The following is a 22,448-nucleotide window of genomic DNA, read 5'->3' as shown; positions in this document are numbered from 1 at the left end:
GTGTGCTGTCCTGTGTCCTCCTGCAGGTGCTCTGTCAGAGGAGGAGCCCACGCCGTGTGCCGTGTCGGGGCACGGCCGGCACTGCCTGCTGAACGGCACCGTGTGCAGGGAGGGGTGGCACGGCCCCAACAACGGCATCACCAACTTCGACAACTTCCTGTTCGCCATGCTCACCGTGTTCCAGTGCATCACCATGGAGGGCTGGACTGACGTTCTCTACTGGGTAATCTGAACAGCACAAAGCATCCCAGCCCAAAAAATGTCCCTCTTAACAAATCATTAAGTCATGGGGAGGAATGAATTGCTCTTGGTTGTTTGTTCATTGATCATATCACGGATACTACTGATCGGATATTAACAAAATGTCAGAAAACAATACATGCCACCTCCAGTATTTTCAGAATTACGCTGATTGGCCCAAAGATGATGCTGCTGTTTTTTTTTTGTTTTTTTTTTTGTACATTATGTGACATATCTGACTTTTTTTTATTTTTCCCAAACTTTACACAGACTGGTCGAGCATGGGCACATGACTTTTTATTATTGTATTGTTTCAAATTACAGTAAGTCTTAAAATTGCATGTTTCACAAAATAATTGAGACCATCTATACGAGTAGGGTGAGATTATTCATTCAGCTAAAGCTTGTGTTCATTAATAAGCTTGACTCAAATAAGGTGATGTGTCTTATTTCAAGGAATTACCATTATCGTATTGTATTTCATCTTCACAATGCAAATTAATACAGAGGAAGCATGTGCTTGTTGAGTTATTTGATATCCAAAATCACTTCAGCTGACTGGATTATAATAGTTTTGTACATGCATCCACTACATTTTGACGATACTGAAGGACGAACTTGAGGTCAGTTTTTTGTTCCCATGCCAAATGGATGTACAGTGTTTTGGAGTGGATCTCTTCACTAAGAGTACCAGCTCTTGTTGGCTGAGCCGGGTTCTTCTCTGCTTGTCCGGTTTAACAGCAGCAAACATTTTTCAACTCATAAGTCGAGCTCACTCCAAAACCCTCCGATTCTAATTAGCAAAGATCACCCACAGCTTTTAATTAGTAAGAACAGCCGTCGCCGTCCAGCTCAACTCAGAGAGCGTTTTTCATCACAGCCCACCCACATGCTGCTATTGATGGAGACCCTCGTTTATGAAATAATGAATCTCTCTCTCTCTCTTGCTCTTCCTCCCTCTCTGGCTCTCTCTCCCTCACTCACCGTCTCCTTCTCTTGTTCATGTATGTGTTGCCATGGCGATACCATGCAAATACTGCCATTAAAGTGGTGACTGGAGGAGACTCTCCACAAACATGAATGAAAATTGGTGTAAGAGTTGTGTGGCAGAGAGAGGAGACAGACAGACAGACAGACAGACAGACAGATAGATAGATAGATAGATAGATAGATAGATAGAAAGATCTTGCAAAACCCAATAACATTTTCCATATAGATTCAGACCACAGCAAGTGGTGGAAATACTAACTTACAGTGTAAAATTATCCCAGATTTCAGCTCTCTTGAAGACAGATGATCTCCCAAGGCTTTTCTTATCGCTCGTTCTCTTGGTAGCTTTATTTACCCACCTGTCTTCCACACAGTGTCCACAGTGGTCGTGCTTACAGCTGCAGCTTGTTGCTAAAGCAGCTTTCCATGCTTTTGTGGAAAATAAAGACTCTATGATCTTGCTTCCAGTCTAATGAATTTTATGAAATGTCCCATGTGGGAGCAGCGATACCTTTTAGGCTTGCAGGGTGAACTTGCAACTCCAAGGTGGCTGGCTTGAATCCCAGACTTAAGAGCGCTTGGAAAAATGCTCTCCGTCCCCTCAGAAATGACCATTTAGTGAGGGGATGATGAAGATGGGAGTTTTGCTGGGATCCTCCCCAGGTGTGAATGTGTGTGACCACTTGAGCGTGAAGACTGCGACACTGAAAAAGAGTGCACGCTCAGGCATCCTTTGCCATGATAGAGCAGGAGAAATGTCATTTTGTTGAAGATGAGGTGCATCTTAACTTTCCCCTTTGTCTGCTCACCGTTATGTCATTCCCAGATGAACGTTGCTGTGGGTTCCTGGGTTTGCTGTAATAAAACACAGTGTCACTGAGTTCACTGCAGTTTATTTCAGAAAGTCTTTATCGGCCCACAAGGACAGCCACGGCAGTGTGAGACAGAAAAGCATTCCTTGGATAATACTGTGTGACATTAAACAAGCGATTTATGTGCTGCAAGAACGTCTGATGTGTTTCTTCTATCCCACACTATCTGTACATATCTGTAAATATAACATGTATTCCTCTCTTATTTTCTGTGTAGATGAACGATGCGATGGGCTTCGAGCTGCCGTGGGTCTACTTTGTCAGTCTGGTCATCTTTGGATCCTTCTTTGTTCTTAACCTGGTTTTGGGTGTGTTGAGCGGGTAGGTTTTATGTGTGTGTGTGTCGTCTGCCAACATGTGTTTAAAGTACTTCTCTCAGATGTTTGTGCTGATGTGGTTCCCCTGTGTGTGGTTTGTATGTATGATGCGTGTTGATGTGTGTATGTTGAAGTGCTTCCACGCTCACTTTTGCATTAACACCATTCAGATCTGGATCTAATTGCATTTGTTTTCTCCTGCCCTGCTGGGTATTAAAAGGCTGCAATCTACTGCAGAGGAGTACTGGAGACTTTAGATGTTTAGACATTTCAAAATCACTTTTTCATGGTTTCTCTGATTGATGATTTATGTGAAATTATTTGACTGACTTGTCTTAACTAGCAAACATGGTGCAATATGCCTTAAAGGAATTCTTCACCCAAAAACTAAATGCAGGTATCATGTATTCCCTCTTAGTTGTCTTGAATGCCCGATAAAAATTTGTCTCATGCAGAACGTAGGCTGTGAAAACTGTACCATTAATCGCTGATTTTGACAAACCGCAGCAACAAGAATATGAAAACGTCATTTTCAAATTGTTAAACTCTTTGTGGCAAAAAAAGAAAAGAAAAGAAAAAAAAATCAGAGGACTTTCAAGACAACTTGGGGTGGAGCAGTAACACAAAATATATTCTTTTTGTAATTAAATCTTCCAAAATGCGTCCCACATGATTGTCAGCCACAGAGGCGTAACTTCCAAGCGAAGCATAATAAATCAGTTCCTCGCCGCCTCTGACCCATTTTTTTTTTTTTATGTTCTGCCCTTTCCAGAGAGTTCTCCAAAGAGCGAGAGAAGGCCAAGGCCCGGGGAGATTTCCAGAAGCTGCGTGAGAAGCAGCAGCTGGAAGAAGACCTGAAGGGCTACCTGGACTGGATCACCCAGGCCGAGGACATCGACCCCGAGAACGACGAGGAGGGAGACGAGGAGGGCAAGCGCAACCGTGAGTTCTTAACTCTTTACCTCCCTCTAATAACGACGTGTACAACTTTTTATCCTGTGAACAGCAAAAGGAGGCAGACGAGGAAGATGAATGCTGCTGATTACATGTTGACCTTCTTATCCCTTTCAAATAACAATGCATCTCTCTGCCCCATGAATCATGGAAGGAAGGCAAATGCAACCATTACTTACACATCCATTGTCTCTCCATTGAGTTTAGCTCACTCTTGCATTGGATTTTATGTACTATAAATGCCAGAGGATAATTTTTTCATATTTTGAGAACAACAATTTTGCTTGTCTGCTGGTGTGGCAATACAAGTAACAACTTACATCACATCTCTTCTCCTATAAAAATGAAGAGTGAATCACCTATTATTTCCTGGTATTACAAAGCACATGAAGACTTTCATTCCAAAGGGAGTTATCTTGAGATATCTTGTGTTAAAAAAAAAAGTGACAAAATGTTACAAATGCAGTTGCAAATGCTGATACACATGGAACTAGGACTGCAAAACTGAATGTTCAGTACAAAGGAGACAGGAGACAGGATAATTTAATAATCAATAAAATAATTTCGAGCTTTATTTCATTCCAAAATGAGACAAATGTGAAGCTTGAAATGAGAAATTCACTGTCTTAAATTGCTTGGACATAAATATTGACTTTATGAAAGAAAAGCTAGGTTAGTATAAAAACTAACTGTCATCTTAAGACATTTTCTTTTCAAAAATATGTGCAGTTTCAAGGATATAGTCATCTGTGACTGAAATATTTTTTGAAATATATTTTTTGTTATGTCCCTGGTCTAAAGGAAACCTGGTCACAACATGCTTAGTGTCCCCGCTCTTCCCACTCTCAAGAATGGCCAGCCGAAAAACCACGCCAGAGTTCGGCAGTTTTATTTTCCTAACTTCAGAGTTGAGCTCTGCACAAAACTAGAGAGCTAGGTGTTAGATGTTTAGAGTGTGCAGTGAGTTCTAGTTTACTCTGTACAAATCTGCAGGTAAGGAAGCTACTTAACACACTTTGCCTGTATCTCCTAGTTCAATCACACAAAAAACTCTGAGCTAACACACACACACACACACACACACACACACACACACTGCTCTAAGCTCCAGCTGCACGACCTCCATTGTTGGAAATGGGAGAGAGGGAGAGGAAGGTAGGCATCGGCTGGTGTTTAAATCCTCTGAGTTAACCAATCAGCCAACAACAGTCTGGTCATCCGAGCCAATCAGAGAGAACACCACATGCAGCTCATTACAAACACAAAACACACACACACACACACACACTGAATGCATACACTGAGGAGGTAAGGAGAGACACCTGTTAATTCAAATAAATAACAGAGAGTCATAACACTGTTGAATATAAAGCTTTATAAGACTTAGATGTTAACAGATAGGGGATTTAATCATTTACAATGTCATGGATCTTTTGTGTGTGATTTTTTTTTTTTTTTTTTTTTTTTTTTTGCTGTGCAAATGCTGCAGCACTACATAGCTCACAATCAAACACATGCAAACAACTTTTCTGTACAGAGAACTGTACAGATTGTGTGAATCATATATACAAAGACACACATCCAAATAATCCCACACCTCCCACACACACACACACACACACACACACAGACACTTAAACACGGTCGCTGAATCAATCACAAGGCTGTCACAATAGGATTATCTCTTATGTAAAAGTGAGCTGATAGGCGGAGAAATAATCACAGAGTGAGTTGCAGCTTAGAGGGAAACAGATAAACAGTTTGGAGAGAGGCGACTGATAGGAAGATGTTACCTCTATCGGTTTTATTGGGCTGGCGGTCCAAGCGGGGCAACATGCAACAAAAATACAGGCATCATTTTGGAAATTGGAAAAGTGCTGTGAGAGCTGGAGACCTCCTCAATATTTTATCACCAATCTCTGTATCCATCACTTATATTTAAAAAAAAAGAAAATTGTTAATTTTGCCCACAACCCCACTAGAAACAATTGGTTTGTTACGGCTTGTGCTGAGAAGTGCAGGACACAGAAGAAAGGAAACTGGGAATGTGGTTAAGGGTTTATTGCTCAGGTGGTTTGAAGGATGAACGGCTGAGGTGAGGCTGAGGGGAGGGAGGTGAGCCAGAGACAGAGGAGGCGAGTGGAGTGATGGGGAAGAAGGTTGGAGCTGGGAGGGTGGATGAGGATGAGGATGAGGGGCTGAACAGGATGAGGTGGAGAGCTGGGGAGCTGACGAAGGGCAAAGGCAAAGAGGGGAAACAGATGATGGAGGAGCTTGGGTTAGGGCAGAGAGGCCACAGGCCGAACTGCAGAGGTTTATAATGGCTGGAAATGTAACTGACTACACAGCAGGGTCTACGAGCTGGCGGCATGGTGAAGTCTGGATCAGGTATTTATAGCAGGGTAGCAGGACAATTATGAGTCTCCACTGAAACAATCACACACCAGCACCCTCACACTGAGAGACACAGGGAGAGGAGGGAGTCTGCAGGCCAGGAGGAGCTAGAGGCTGAGGTGGAGGGCGTGACGTGGTCTTTCACATCTCCAGTTCCTTCCTGTACTTCGTTTGTATTTTTATATAATCCGGCCTGTTAGGACTGTATCATTACAATAGGATGCATAGGACACGTTCTAGTTAGGGTCCTTAACTTGACAGAAATGAATGGCTCCTTTGTAGTTTAGGATGTCCTGTAAGCTTACATGTCGAGCCCCAAACCCTTTATCAGGTTATTTTAATGGCAGACATAAATGTGGCTTCAAGCTGAGTTTGGGGTTATAGTTTATTAAATGTAAATATGTTTTAAAAATTATACTCATTAACAGTGGCTCTAGCGTTGTTGTTGTAGCCATTTTCATTCATCATGCTAAATTAAGATTGGAGTTTTGAGGTATGGCTTTAGATGATAATGATAAATGATTTTCAAAATTTTTTACATGCCAAATGTTGTGTTTGAAGCCTCGTTTGAGGTCACGTGAGAGAGCAAAGGCTATAGGAAGCAAGCCGGTTGAACTGCAGGGGGCCAGTGGAAAATGTGTGGCTTGGTTAAAAACACCATTATGACCATTTTCATCAGTTCATATTATAAATTAAATTAAGTTTGACTATGAAGACTAATCTACCACCAGTTTTCATTCAACTTTTGTGGCTGTAAATTTGCCAGTCATGATTTTTCCTCAAAAGGTAATGCCACATGACCTAATCTTAGACCAAATAGGTTCCTATAATAATCAAGGAACATTTGTAATTACTAAGGTTATTGTAAGTTCCCTTGCAAATGAGACAGACCCTATATTTTCTCTGTTTCCTTGTTGCTGGGAAATGCAGAAAGTGACAGTTGGAACAGCAGAAAACCACAAAGGGCTTCTCCAGTGTGTGTTGAGAAAAACATGTCTGTGATATTCAGATTTTTGTTGCTTATAGTGGGCGGCGAGGTGTCCCCTGTCTCTGACTCCAACGAGGAGGGAAGCTTGTCAGTAGTGGACTGAAGTAAATTTTTTTTCCCCCTGCATTAGTGCTGCAGGATTTCTAAATAGTTCCTTGCAGGGGGTGGAGCCACTGCGCTGTGTAATACGCAAAAGCACGGAATATATGCGGCTTTTACAACGGCTTTATATTTCCACAAGCTACAGAGAGAAAATGGACAAAAGATGAAGTTTCATCATTATGTAAAGTCTTGTTTTTTTTATTTCTAATGTGGCCTTATGTGTAGGTCACCATGACAACACAGGTATAAACATGGATGCTTGGCTCTGTGTGTGTGTGTGTGTGTGTGTGTGTGTGAGAGAGTATCTTTGGCCTCTGTATGTTTTCATGCATCTATATCTGCAGCTCTCTGTGTGAGTGAATGAGAGAGAGAGAGAGAGAGAGAGAGACAGGCAGACAGGGAGAGAGAGAGAGAGAGAGAGTGATTTCTGCTGGCTCTGGTCTTGAGGAGGCTTGTTGTTGCTGTGGGAACAGACACCGTTTCCAACTCCTGTGGTTTTTGCCATAGATGTTAACTACCAGAGAACGTACACACGGCAAAAGGAGCAGTCATTCCCACTGAAACAAACAAATCTCTGACCATTTTGGAACGTGAGGTGGTTGCCACTGAATGTTTTAAAGTTGTTTGAAATGAGCTGTGAATAACTTTGAGAGACTGCAACAATAAACTAAAAATATATTTCTCTATCTATTCATCTATTCACACATACACATACAATGTAAAGCAAAAGACCATTAATTCAATATTCATGCATACAACTCAATCAATGTTCTCTCATCTCTCTTCCTCAATAGTACCCGTTACTATAGTAACCCGGCACGGCACGTGTAGAACAGTCAGAAACTTAGCCAACATACTCGGAAAAGTCGGAGCCAGAAACCTTTCAAGCTAAAGAAAAAAAAAAGATCCAGGTGGCAAGGCCGAGAGTGATGTTGTACTCAAATTGAAAAAAGCAGCACATTCAAGTGTGTGTAACTTTTTCAGGTTTCCACTTGATGATGATGCACATGGAGTCATAATTTAAAGCAAAGCTCCACAAGGTGACACTACAAAACCACCTCAGACGTCACCATGAAATCCAGTATGAGTTGGTAGTGAAAGACAAACAAATAAAAAGTAAATAGAAGAAGCTCTTTAATATGAGAACACAATAAAGAATACAGGACATCATTAGCTGAATCAATATGTAATATCAATATTGTGCATATAACAAATCACAGACAATAATACAACTTTGGCAGATATTTGCTGATAAATGTACACCAAGATCTTCAAGATCATTGGACTTGGGCGACTTGGGGAAAAGTTGGGGTAAACACACACTTGGATCAAGGACTCAAACACAGATTGCTGTTAAGGGGCCGTGCACACAGACGTGTCAGATTTTCAGTGGACTGGTTTTTAGTTGTTTCCCAATACAAGCTTGCTCTCTGTTCTTAAATGCAGGGTGCAGTTGGCGTTTGCGTTTTTTTCTGACCGAATGCATCTGCTCTGGTCTCTGCTTTTGAGTGGTGTCCTCCTCAGCTTTTATCAGGATGCAGCGCTCCTCACTGTCAGTGTTAGAACAAACAGCCAATCATAAAAGCAAGGAATCCTTGGAAATGCCTTAATTTTAATGTGGTATTTTCAAGCTTTGAAAAGTGCTTGGATTTGGAATAAAGTGTTTTAAACTGCTTGGAATTGTAATTGCATCAGTCTGCCTGTCTGTCTGTCTACTCTATATCTATATCTATACATACTTATACATACATATACTGCGTATCTATATAGATATAGGTATATATCTTGACATTCATACGCAATTTTCCACAGCTGTAACATACTGGAAAAGCTTGAAAATGCACCTTGAAGATACATGAAAAGTGCTTGAATTGGATTTAAGAAAAGGTGTAGGAACCCTGTAAAGGACAAGTGGTGGGACAAATATCCCCAAACAGACGGTCAAAAAAGAGTTTAACTACAGTGGTGTCTGATTATCCCACGCTTTATGATTTAAGATTAAAAAACTGCTGCTGTAATCCCATGTTGACATACAGCATCTGCTGATAGTAAGCAGTAACAACTACAGCAGTAGTGCGTCTCTTTTTTTCTCCCCCTAGTTAGGAAGCCTGCTCACCTTCAATATAATGGAAGCCATCATCGTGACTAAATTTAAAAAATGCTATGTGTATTTTGATGTATACTTTGACCTTATTTGTGTTCAAGCTGGACAGTTAGCGTGAAAAACCATGGCTCCTCGCCTCTGCTCATTGAGGTTTAACTCAGCCAATCAGATCATTCCCACACCTCCACTGAAACTCCCCCCTGCCACACCGATTTCTGGTCGGCTCTTGCTTGTAACGAGTGGAGTGCTATGAATCATATGACCGATCAGTCTAAATCCTTTTTATGTAAGCCCCGTGGATCTTGCTGTCTATTTCTACCTCTGTCTGATTCAGTCAGTGTCTCGCCCGTCTGCCTGTCTGTCTGTCAGCATACTGTATGTGTCTCTGCGTTTCATTGGTTCATTCCTGAGACGTAATAATAATAATAATGATGATAATAATGATAATAATAACAATAATAATAATAATATAATATAATAATAGCTATAATCAAAAAGAAAACAAAATATACTGTATATCCTGTTCTTTGCAAGGGAAAACTGGGGAAATGTCCAAACATGAAGCAATTTAAAAATAAATAAATAAATAAAGGTATAAAGACATGATTTTCAAGAGGTATAGTCATGACAGACATGGTGCTAGCTATTTTTTTTTTTTTTTTACATTTGTTGTGCCAAATATGAATCTGTGCCTTGCAAATATTTGTTAAAAAGGAAACATTTGTAAGACTGACCTGAAAAATATATATTTTCATAAGTTTAAATTTTTAACTATGGTAAAGGTGAAGCTAGATCACTAATAGAAAGGGATTTATGGGTAAGAGGTGGGGTTAAATAAGTTTGTACTTCCTCCCACTCCTTTTTGGATATGTAAACAAGCATGTATAATTACAGAAAATTTTGTGTGCTTTTTGTTCTTATAACATTTCAGTTTACATGTCCAAAATAAAAATCTATCCATCTAAACAACCCTGTTTCCCCACTGGGATCTTAACTATTTCTTTTAATCTGACCCAATATCATATTTCAACCGTGTACCTACAATATCCTGTGGCCTCAAAAGAAAGAAAAAAAATAAAGAAAAAGAACAAAGAACAAAGAAATACAATATACATAGTTATACCAACAAGATGAAACCCTGCTCATGGACATTTTCCTCACCACCACACAGGAGCACTGCATGGACTGCCAGCATAAGGTGATGATGATGATGAGAGGAAAAAAATCCTGTCATGTTACTAAGGTAGTAAGGTGAAATAGATTGAATAGTAAAAATAAAACCTAACATTGATGCACATAATGCTTTTAAAATGTGTTGGAAAAAGCAGTTAGAGGAAAAAGAAAAATGTGAAATTACATTTTCTTCCTTTATTTATTTTTTTAAGATTATTTTTTGGCCATTTGTGCTTCATTTGATAGTCACAGTAGAGAGAGACAGTAAAGGCAGGGGAGAGAGAGGGATGATGTGCATCACAGGGCCTGGGTTCGGTTTCGAACCCGGCACGCTGCTGTCAGGACTCAGCCTTAATGAGTGGTATGTGCTCTACCATGCAAGCCACCGCGGAGCCACATAAAATGACATTTTCAAACAAAAAAAGCAATGTTTTTGTCATGAAAAATACTTAAAGCATAGAAACAAACCCGATGGAAGAAATATTCTACATGATATTAGAGCTCCACTTTGGTCATCCTGGGTTTCCTCCTATTTTTCGTCCTTTTTTTCATCTTGTGGAAGACTTTTCCATCCGTCTGAGTCCTCCAGCTGATTTTGATGTCTTCAGTCAGACCCTGGTCCTCCAGCTTCTGTTTGAACTGAGACACAGAGGCGCTCGCTTCACATTCTTGTAGTTGCATACTTCTGTTGAGCTTAAGTTTTGCATCGCCAAACATTATTTACCTGCCTCAAGATGTCCTCTAGCACAGCAGGGGAATTCAGGTCCAGAGAGGGGTTGTTCACAGTCACTTTCACCCTCAGCACTTGTTCCCTGAGGGCTTTGCAAAAACAAACAATGACAATTAACAACGTTCATTTCTGGTCAGACGATGCAGCGTTTGTTGCTGTTCAAAACGATTTTAATAAAAAACAAAAAGAAAATATGTGGGCTGTTACATTCTCATTTACTCTTTTGTCATACCTGCAAGCAAGACACTCCTAAACCAAAATCCTGAGGTCTAAAGCAAAATGAATTATGGGTAAACACTCACGATGATCATAGCAGATGACTGGTTTTCTCCCATCACAGTTGGCATCGTCCCATTTGCCTGACTCTTTGAACCGAGCTACCACACAGGCCTCCTTTTCAAACATGTTGTCAGGTTGATTTTGTTCGTGGTTCCAGTTACTGAATGGGGAGTTACTCCCATCCGACCATTTCCAGGAGTCCCTGAAAAGGCCAATCCAGGCATTTCCTCCTGTAGGTATCAGGTCTTGTATCTTCTGGTTCTCTGTCTGGTTTCTCACACTGGCCAGGTCTGTGTAGTGTTGCCTACAGTAGCTCTGGGCCTCGGCCCATGTCATGGTGGTTTTGATGTGATGAAATGTCTCCGTCAGCCCTGAAAATGGACTTAATGAGAGTGCTGTGTATAATCACAATAGCATATGTTAGTGCTTTTGTGCTTAATACGGTAAGGCCCCGTTTCCACCTGCATCTTGCATTATCCAATCACAAGTGGACAGCTTTCAGTCTGTCTGATCCCACCTGGTATTAAAATGCATTTCCGCATGCATGTGATCGGATCACACTTTCCCGCTCTATATGCTAATAAACGTGTATCGCATCCATTTGCAAAGACCAAGGGCTCTAGTTTCCCGGCGCAGCGCGGGGTGGCGCAGTGAGGCGAACCCCGCGCAGAGCTAATTTCGACCGGCGAAACGGGAGAGGCGGACAGTTTGCAAGTTTCGCAGACCGAGGTGCGCCGAGATGGGAGTGGCGGCGCAGCGGGGGGAGGTGCCGACAGATTCAGCTTGGTGCAGTGACAGTTTCGTGCCAAAATGCTTCGCTGAGGTGCGCCAAAAGGTCGCCATCTGAAACCAGGTCTACTTTCAGTGCAAGGTGGAGCGGAGCCGGCGCAGTGGAAGTTTGGCTGACTGGCGCACATCACCAAAACCTCACAATCAGCACAAACGGTGCCAATCTCCTTTGATCTGACATCAGTTGTGACGGGACAGTTGATATGGAGATATATGTATGTGCCGGTTGTGATCGTAGCATTGAATAGTGTTTTTTTTGGCTGTATTTATTGCATTGTTCATGTGCCTGACATTCCGGAAGCCTGCCTGTGAGGTTTGGTGACGTGTCCGCACTGCTCGCCGGTCTCCGCTCTGCGCCGGTCTCCTGGGCTCCGCTCCGCCTGCGGCAGTAGACCTCCATGTCAGTTGTGTAAACTTTCATTACGCCTTCGTGCAGCGCATTTTAAAGGCGAGGACAGGGGCTCATTTGATTAAATGTGAATCGGCTGTGTCAAACCCACTCCACGCCTTCTCTTCTCCCTTGCGCCGGTAGGAGGGATGGCGGAGTACTTGCGCCACCGAGAACGGCGTGCCAAACTTGGACATTCCGCCTGGCCACACCCAGTTGGCGAAGCGCATCTGCGCTACGCCCCGCCTCGCCAGGTCTGCGAAACTAGAGCCCCAAGTGCTTAGGTTTGACAGTGCAGCTGTGGTTACACCGTACAATTAAATCATTACTTTGCTTGTCCTCCTTCCTTGCAAAAAAAATAAAAGTAAAAATAAAATGCTATTTAACAGGCAACAGGTGTTTGACAAAAGGAGACAAAAGTAATAATCTGCAACATTTCTATAAAAATTTCAGTTTTGACACACTGTTGTTGTTGTTGCTGAGAGCTAATGCTAGAGGAATGGTGCATAGTCCTACACCTGCTTGTTAAAGCTTTCCAAGAAAAGAAAAGAAAAGAAAAGAAAAGAGCGCCACCTAGGGATACTCAGACTTCATCAGGAGAAAATCCAAGGAGAAAGCCAGAACAAAACCACCTGCATTATCTGACTGATAGGTGATTTCCGGGAAATGCAGGGCAAAAACAACAACAACAACAACCAACCAACAACCAGAAGAGACAGTCTTTATCTTTAGCCACTTTTTGTCAAGTGAAAATGCTGTATACATTGCAGTCAGTTGACCTCGGTGTAAACCATGTGTGTGAGGGTGTTTTATGAAATTGAGAGAGACTGAGATATATTGTATATAAGAATCTGTCCTTATCTGACTTTCCTGGCTAAAGAATGGTTAAATAACAAATAATAATAATTGGATTTTTTTATTACAGTAGAGATTTAGAATAATAAGTCTATAGTGAAAATTTCTCACCTGTTGCGTTAAAGCAGATTGCCGAATATTTTCGTGTACACTCTACATCATTCCATTCACCGTAATCAAACATCTGAGTGCAGTGTTCTTTGCCGTGTTTGTTGTTTGGTTCTGCTGTTCTCCATTTCCTGAACTCAGCCTCCCTGTCTTTGTAGAAACTTGAATTCTCCAGTGACCACCTCCAGCTGTTCACGTCATCGTACAGTCCGATCCAGGCTTCCTGAAAGCAATATTTTATTCGGTTTGATTTTTTTCCCTCCTTCTCTTTATCTAAACGCAATTCTGACATCAAACAGTCATTTTTCGTTTCATAGCCTTGCTGAGCTTAAATACCGCACTAGGCTAGATTTTTCATTTATTTTTTTAACGTTGAAAATGTATATCTTCTGTCTGTCCACAGACATTAAGTGAAAAATTGAAACTTCAGAGTGAGATATATTACTGTACTGCAGAAAAAATATTGTGCAAGTGAAAAGAATTGTAGAAACCCTGATATACTGAAAAACTGCTTGAAATATTTTACTTTTAAGGCATAGCCAGCATTTCCAAGATCATCATCACAGATGCTGGAAGGTGTGCCTTTTCAAATTGCATGCTGTTGAAGACAAAATCGAAACAAGCTGACAAATTACTGAGAAAGTCGTTTGGTTTGAAGCCACCATGTCGTTCAGTGTCTTCACATCCTCCATGCTGTCTATAGTAGCCAGGTCTGTGTACTTCTCCCTGCAGTGTTTCTGTGCATCAGTCATGTTCATTTGGTCATAAACCAAAATGTAGTAACGGGTAGGGTAAGAGGAGGCTGTAAGAAGCCCTGTTGATGACACACAAGCACAGCCGATTTATTAGATTTGGACTAAATGCTTTTGAAAATAGTTTTATATATGAGCAAAGTGTGTGTGTGATTGGGTTCGGTGCTCAAAATACTTCAAAATTCACATCATCACAAAAATCATCACCGAAATGAATTAAATCAAGTGCTGTATTTATATTCATCTATCATTTTCTCATTCCAACCTGTACATCAATTAAAGGACAAACATCATAGCTGTCATTCACAATAGTGTAAGTGCTTTCTAACATGTAATGTAACATAATGCACAGTAATCTCACCGTGTACCTACTTAAATAAAACTTCAATATACATGTATCTAATGTTTACCTGATACAGCCAGGATGCGCAGCAGGAGTGTTTCCATCATTATGCTCTCAGTTTCTGTCTTTCTGTCTGTGACTTACGATTCCCTGTGGCACCCCAACAGGTTTAACTGTTAGCTGTATTATATTGTACATCTAAAGCACACTCTTTCACTTTAATTTGCCTTTCATTTGACTTCAGACAAAATTACTGGGAAAATGATTTGCCTATCTCTTTGGCCAAATTTTATTACTGTAAGCTTTCACAGGTTGCTCTCACATCAGATGCTGGGACGGCATGTGACGTTATGCCTCAAATCATGCAGTGTCCCATCTCTGAATCCATTTCGGTTTGCCTTTTGCACCCCATTAAATACTGGAACTTCTGAAATTAAGGAAGACCAGTGTCTCATATGCAAAATTAATGACATACAGCAGTTAAAAACAATGGTCAATGGTTTGTCCAGCAGACGTAATTGTTTACAATCATTTGCATAGCAGTGTGTTCACAGAGCAATTCATTGTTCAGCTTATATAATATCAAGCCTCTAGACCTGTGTATCATTATTACAGCTCTGTCATTAGTACATTATATTGTTCCATGCCAACAATTTGTGTCTTCATACATAAAAAATAGTGGCAAATATATCATTATTGGAAGCCTTTTGCTTCCAAATATTGATAGCCCTATAAATCCAGTACTGGTCAGATGATCACATGAATCCATCCATGTGTGGATTCATAGATTTATGTGGAATTAATGGGCAACAGAAAGTGATTATTAACAGCTGTGTATCTTGCCCTCTCACACCGGGGCCTCACTGTCTACCTGAGAAGTGCCTGTGTGCCATGGACCCCCTTGATTTTTGCATGTTAAAAGATTAGAGTGGCCACGCAGTCGAGGTGAGAGGAGCGTCTTAGGCATGTCAGCTAGGGCTCCAGTTTGTAGCAGCATTACAAACTGAGCTGCTGCAGGTCAGCGGGCCAGCTGTGACGCACAGGTAGAGGAAACCGGTCACGGTCAACTGGACAGGTGGTCACCCTCAACGCTGGCATTTCTGAGGGCCGTGTGTTCTCTCCCAGGCAGGTAAACGGTTTTGAACAGGATAGTGTTGAATCACGTCAAAACTATTTCCAGGGTCATTGCAGCATGTCAGCTCTTTTTCTGACACCTTTTCTGTCCCTCTCTCTACTATCACTATCAAATAAAGCAGAAATGCCCCAAAATTCTTTAAAACTATTTGTAAATAAATAAATAAATAACACAAAAAACCTGTGAGTCCTTCAAATTCCTCAGCACATCCATCAACAAGTCTCCTTTCTACAGGCCATCAATCAGAGTGTCAGTAACAGCAGTTTGGTCAATCTATCATTCAGTCAGTCTAAACACAAACCACAAATCTAAACACATTTTTAATATGTGATAATGACCGGCTGGCTGTGCATTATCCTGCTTATTACATGGCTACTGATGAAACAAAACAATAATTTGGCACAGAGCATTCATTCTGAAGTGATTTTATTCATCTGGAAGGCTAAAACAAATGTATTTGCATCCATAACAACACACCTGGATGTCTAGACAAGTTAATAACATTTCAGCTAGCCTACTAAATGTCATAATCTACTTTCTGCTTTGGTTTCTTCTGGTTTTCTTTTCTTCTCTGTTGACGGTTTGGCCTCCATCCATAAATCAAACTAGATCAGCCAGGGCAGCACTTGCTGTGTTGCAATGTTTAATGTCACCACTAGGAGGCTCCAGTAGGTTGGTTCTGCACCCTCATCCCTAGCAATGTTTAATGTTCACTATTTATATCTGGAAAAAAGCAAGTCAGTAAATGACCAGTAACCATCCTTTACTCGAAGTGGGGGGTTCAACAATTGATTTACACCTGTGTTGTAATGACTTGTTGGTTCCAGCAGGGTCCACTGTTCGCTGACATGTGGAGTGGGCTTTCATTGTGGAGTGACATATCAAACTCGACGCCACGATCAGCAGTCATTATTCAGAGATATTAAATATTAAAACACTACCACACGTTCCGTCGTCGTTGTCTGTGTTGCTCATGTACGTGCCAGAGTACATTAAATCTGTATGGAAACAAATATCTAAGAGAAACTGCCAAGAGAAATAAATTGAACCTAACTTAATGGAATGACCTATACACATTAAACTCTATATATGTCATGAAATTTGAAACCCTTAGATATTTCGTATGCTTAGACTGATATATTGGGCCCTTTATTAAATTAGTCAAATATTAGTCAACATCTGGTCCAAGTCTGTTTTGTGTCCACATTGACAAGTCTTTGAATTTTTGTTTTTTTGTTTGTTTGTTTGTTTGCACATTTTATTAATTCACTCATTTCAGTTAATTCTTCATTTTGCAGTGATGTATCCCAGATGTTGTTGGGCCGCCCTGCCTTAAAGAGCAGCTGTCCCTAAAATAATGTCATTAATCTGGGGTTCAGTGGAGAGTTTCAGCTTCCTGTTGTCCTGATGTCCTCATTTTTTGCCCTAAAATTGAATAAATTTGAGAGGAAACAAACAGGAAAAATGGAGGATATCAACAGAAATATTACACAAGCAATATATCGCCATTAGTTATACATTCACAACATATTTGTCTGTCTGTTTCTATGTACAGTATTGCTCTCTCTTCCCTCTGTCGTTTTTCTCTCTCTCTCTCTCTCTCTTTCTCTTTCTCTTTCTCTGTGGCTGAGATTAAACTGATATGCTGTTTGATATGATTGAGTGGGATTAACACTGGGAGAGAGCGATATGTTTCATGTGTCGTCAGCAGCCAAGCCGTATATCAGGAACCAAACTGCTGAACTCCGAGTGGCACTGAATGCAAATATGTGTGGGTGTGTGTGTGTGTAAGTGTGCACATGCAAAAAAAGCATTGTTTTAGCAGGCTATAAACAGAAACTTGTGTGTGATTGTGAATGCTGGGGCCCTACCTGCTCTGTCCTGCTGCTGCCTTGATTTTCCTATCACTGCTGCAGTGCCTTCAGTTTAAATGACTATGCGGTCGGTGCGCAGATCTGTCATCTCCCTCTGTCCTCCGCAGCTTTAATTCTGCTCTCACTGTAAACTAGACACCAGATGCAACGCTGGACTAACGCTCTCTCCTTAATTCCTGCAGTGTCTGTGTGCCTTGTGAAAAAAAAAAAAAAAACTGTCTCTAACATCAGTTTCCCCCTTTTCTTAATCTCCTGTTTTCTTCCTCACGCCACCTCTGTTTTCTTTTCTTATCTCATTTAACAAACTTTCCTCTTTTCTATACCAGTTTTGCCCCTTTTTGCCCCCTCTGCCTTCTATTGGTCTAGTCTGTCTGTTTTCACCCTCTTATTTAATGCTAATCTTTTTTTCCCCTCCCAATCTAGTGGTGTATAATACAGTTGCTCTGTCCAGAAATCATAGATCTATAAGAGCAAGTGAGTTTCAGCTCAAATTTGTATTTTATTTATGCCACCTAATTTTTACAGACACAGTAAAACATCCTCTGGGAGATTGTGCAAAATAGATTTTATTTCACCGTTAGCACAAATAATTTCATGCATCTCCTCTAATACCTAAACATTTTAAGATGACATGCAAGACTCTATACGTAGCTGTCAAGTCAGTTTTGACACCAGCACTTGTGTACTTAGTATCGATTGATGAACTCTGATGTCGCTCTCTGTAATTGTTGCTATTCTAAGGCAGTCTTAGCCAGTATGTTTAAATACTGAAACACTTCAAAATGACAGCACATGATCCTGCCTCTGTATTTATTGTTACAGCAGGACGTCTCATAAAGATCCTTCCAATTTAAAATTAACATTTTCGGGTGGGGTTGTTTTTGTCTTCTACTTGAAGGTTAGAGGCCAATTTTGCAATTATAATTATAGTTTAGTATTATTATTATTCTAATGTAGCCTGTATGTTCAAATACTTGCAACACATAACGGTTAAATGTTGATGCAAAGTTTTAAATAAATTAAAAACAAAAAAAAAACTGAGTGCTGAATGGGATTTGGTGTCAACATTCAAACTTCTGGTAGTGTGACGGCCCTAAAGCCTAGCCTTTTTTTTGTTGTTGTTTTTTTTTTGTTTTGTTTTGGGTTTTTTTTGTTGTTTTTTTTTTTGTGAACACGTGACGGATTTAACAAATGAAGTTTCCATAATAAAAAGGACTGTGATTTCTGGACAGGGCAGCCGTGTCTGTACTATAGTTTGTACTGTTGCTGTCTCTTGCTGTTTCTCTCTCTCTTGTTCTGCTGCCTACTGACTCACTGCTCCCTCTGCTGTCTGGCTGTGTGAACTGCATGTTTGTAACACCAAGGGGTCACGCTGGCTGACCTCACTGAGAAGAAGAAAGGAAAATTTGGCTGGTTCACTCAGTCAACAGAAACACAGGGTAAATGTGTGCATGAGCGCGTGTGTGTGTGCGCGTGTGTGAGATCTTTGTGTGTTTGTTTGTTGGGCACGCCTCTCCTTGCTGCTGCTTGCTTGTGCTTTTTGCTTTTGCATGACTTGTATTTGGTGTGTTATGCTCATCGTTGTTATCATGGGCAAATTCATCTAACTCTGCCACGCCTCATCATCTTACTGAGAACTTTTATCAAACATTGCATGTGTTTCCTAGAAGCCAAAAGACAGAGAAACAAAGATCAGGTGAAATCATATTAATTTTGACACGTTAATGTATGAATATTATAAACGAGCAAGACCATTGAAGAATATTGGTAGCTTCCACCAGCTTCTAGTGTTTCCATTTTGTTGGATTTTGCAGGAAATCTGCTGGATTGCCTTTAGTTTTCAGTTCAACTCCAGGTTTTTTTCAATGTTTAGGAACTTTCAGAAGTAAATTGCAAACAAAATGCATTCAAACTCATGTTAAACGCAAAGTGCTGCATTATACTGGTGATATCACAAGCTGGCATTCCTTGCGTCAAAACCTCTGACGTTAAATTTCAACATGAATTTAGCTGCTCAGTTAATCTCCAGCCTGTGGCCCAGCGTCTGTGTTTCTGCTGCAGGTGTGGTTTGGGGAGTTTGCAGTGAACAGGTTTGTGAGGGTATTTGTGTCGAGGTTCTTCGTGATATGATCATCATTATACATTCATTTCATTCGTCTGCAATGTGGTGTTTAATCCCCTTGACGATATTTTAATGCATGTATGTATGATTTAACGCTGTGATTATTTATTGACTATTTGCTACAACACACAGACCTGGACCAAATAGTATTTTCACAAGAAGAAGCTATAAGAAACACAAAGTTTAGACACACTAGACAGTTTTGAAAGTGAATTTTTCTTCCTGTGACTGATGTTACGATGTTTTTTTGAATTGCTAACGGTTAAATTGTTAAATTGAAATATCAGCGATCATGCACGACTCTATTTGACTCAGGTCTGGCAGCATGTAGGCTACTCACTGTTACTTGGTCCATCCAGAAACTTTAAAATCAATTGTTTTCCAGTATAACAAAGCGGGACAATTAGCCTCGTATGTTGATCAGCAGTGGTTCAACTTCATCTCTGGAGTCAACTACTAATTTGGCATCGTCAAGTTTTTTTCTGTGTCTTTGCAAACGAAAATGTTCTGGACTCAAGGAAAGACGGGTTGAGTTTCCTTCAGACTTTGTGAAAGATTCACCCACACACGCTTCTACTGGTGCAGCTTCACACTGATTTTCTATCTGACACCTGCATTTTGGACATTTTCAATTTATCCTCAATGGTGCGGCCTTGCATCCAGGCCGTGAAACTTTATGTTCACCTGGAATATAAATATAATTTCACCTGTCGCATGCAGGGGAAAAAATGCAATTTCGTTCAAATGCAACTGGAGACATGAGCCCTCTGCAGGACAGTAGTGGTCACTCCAGAGGGTTTTTGCAAAAAGGTTTTGCAAGCGAACCTGACTGAGGAGTTGCCAGCGGGGTTGCTAATTTTATTTTTCTTTCTTTCCTCAACTTTGAGTGAAACTAAACCACAAAAAAAAATGTTTTATTCCAAGTCAAAAATGCATGGCTGTCAGTGGGAAAATCAGCTTAAAGTTGCCTTTCTTGGTAAACCAGTTGGTGAACCAGATTAGCAGCAGCATCATGCCATCTCACATTAATTCCTGTTTATTTTGTTTTATGTTATTTTATTTTTTGTGTGTGTGATATCACAGCGAGCGTACCCACCAGTGAGACGGAGTCGGTGAACACAGACAACCACAACGGAGACGAAGACAAATCGCCCTGCTGTGGCCCGCTGTGGTACGTCCCGCATTTTACATCACAGCTTAAGCATTTAGTCAACGTTCCTCTTATTCAGAATAACTTACTATATATCATGAGTCATTTGTCAGAGGCTCGGTGACTTTCATAACGAACACATGGTGAGATCAAACCTGTGACACACACACACACACACACACACACACACACGACCAGTGCACTTTATCATACTATGTTCTGAATAATGATGTGTAATACAGCAAAAATGTATGAACTGACACTTCTTTTATTACATCAGCCTCTTCCTTTCTTTTTCTACTTATTCTCTCTTTTTCTAGTCCCTGATCTGCCCTTATTTTTATTTTCAGTCTCTGTTGTTCTAGTTTCCCTCTCTCTCCTGTTTTCCTTCACTGCTCTCCTTTGCTTTCCTGTAAACCCCCCTCTGTTGCTCACACAACAAGACAAGGTGGAATAGGCCTTTACATTTATTAAAGCTTGCCTTTAACAGCCTTCATCCTTTACTCTCCCCAGTCAAAAAATTACTAAGTCAAAGTGCAGGTTAGTACATTTGTTTTGCAATATGCACTGCATGGTTCATCATTCATCATTCATTAATTCGATTGAGTGGATTTGTCCATTGTGCATGGCTGATTTTTTGTCTCGGAGTTGTTGTAATTGTTTGGATCCTGCAGCTGTGTTAATGTTTTCACCCTTGGTTTAGCTCATTTTAACCCATCAGCACCCAGTTAATCCGCTGTATGTCGTGTTTTATTTCTAACCCACTGATTTGTTGTCTTCATCGCAGTCTCAACATGGTTTCCTTCTCGTTGCCATTTCCATCTCTGATCATGCAAAACCACTCCACGGCTACCTTATAATCACTCTCTGTCTAATTTGATTCAGCGTTGTGTCGCTAAATAATCAATAATCAAACGCTCTGGTTACTCAAACAGTCAAGTATGTGCTATGTAATCCTGTGTATCAGAGGAGTTCATTCTAAAATGCAGTGTATCCCTTTACCTAAAGTTTATCATGTCATATCACTAACATGTAACTGCACATAGAGCTATCATTTTGTCAGAAAGAAGTGCTGTATTTTAGACTGAAAGTTTTCTGACTGTGGCCGCATGTCCTGACCTGTCGTCCTAAATCACGTCCGTTTCCCTGTCAGTCGTCAGTGGCGGCGGTGGAACCGTTTCTGCCGCAGGAAGTGCCGAGCGGCGGTGAAGTCGGTGACGTTCTATTGGCTGGTCATCATCCTGGTGTTCCTCAACACGCTCACCATCTCGTCGGAGCACTACAACCAGCCCGACTGGCTCACCGAAGTCCAGGGTATCTCCTCTCCTTTCCTCTCTTCTCTTCTCTTCTCTTCTCTTCTCTTCTCTTCTCTTCTCTTCTCTTCTCTTCTCTTCTCTTCTCTTCTCTCCTCTCATCTCTTCTCTTCTCCTCTGTTCTTGACCTATTCTCTTGTCTTTTCTCTTCTGCTCTTTTATCTTTTCTCTTCTCTTCTGATCTCTTCTCTCTTCTTTTACTCTTTCTTCTTTTTTATTGTCTTCTCTTCTCCTCATCTTTTCTTTTCTTTTCTTTTCTTTTCTTTCCTCCTCTCTTCTCTTCTCATCTGATCTGTGTTTTTTTTATCTCTTCTCCTCTGGTCTTTTCTCCTTATCTCTGGTCTTTCTCCTCTTTTTTTCTTCCTTTCTTTTCTCTTTTTCTTTCTCTTCTCTCTTCTCTCTTCTCTTCTCTTCTCTTCTCTTTTCTTCTCTCTTCTCTCTTCTCTCTTCTCTCCTCTTCTCTTCTCTTACATGCT

The 22,448-nt window shown here is 40.8% G+C and overlaps 1 protein-coding gene across 3 annotated transcripts in view; it reads left to right on the top strand.

The window, feature by feature from the left end:
* Window positions 1-22,448, top strand: part of cacna1db (calcium channel, voltage-dependent, L type, alpha 1D subunit, b) — a 125,703-nt gene that overhangs the window by 65,496 nt on the left and 37,759 nt on the right. For 2 of the 3 annotated variants that reach the window (XM_030056265.1, XM_030056264.1), the window contains exons 7-11: window positions 27-223; window positions 2,320-2,423; window positions 3,192-3,361; window positions 20,593-20,680; window positions 21,813-21,973. In XM_030056265.1, coding sequence (XP_029912125.1) covers window positions 27-223; window positions 2,320-2,423; window positions 3,192-3,361; window positions 20,593-20,680; window positions 21,813-21,973 — 720 coding nt within the window. Of the gene's footprint in view, window positions 1-26; window positions 224-2,319; window positions 2,424-3,191; window positions 3,362-18,751; window positions 18,827-20,592; window positions 20,681-21,812; window positions 21,974-22,448 lie in introns of all 3 variants that reach the window. The other variant, XM_030056263.1, reaches the window with a different exon arrangement.

The sequence above is a fragment of the Myripristis murdjan genome, chromosome 7 (genome assembly GCF_902150065.1).
Source record: "Myripristis murdjan chromosome 7, fMyrMur1.1, whole genome shotgun sequence".
NCBI lineage: Eukaryota > Metazoa > Chordata > Actinopteri > Holocentriformes > Holocentridae > Myripristis > Myripristis murdjan.
This window is presented reverse-complemented; position numbering and strand designations above follow the sequence as displayed.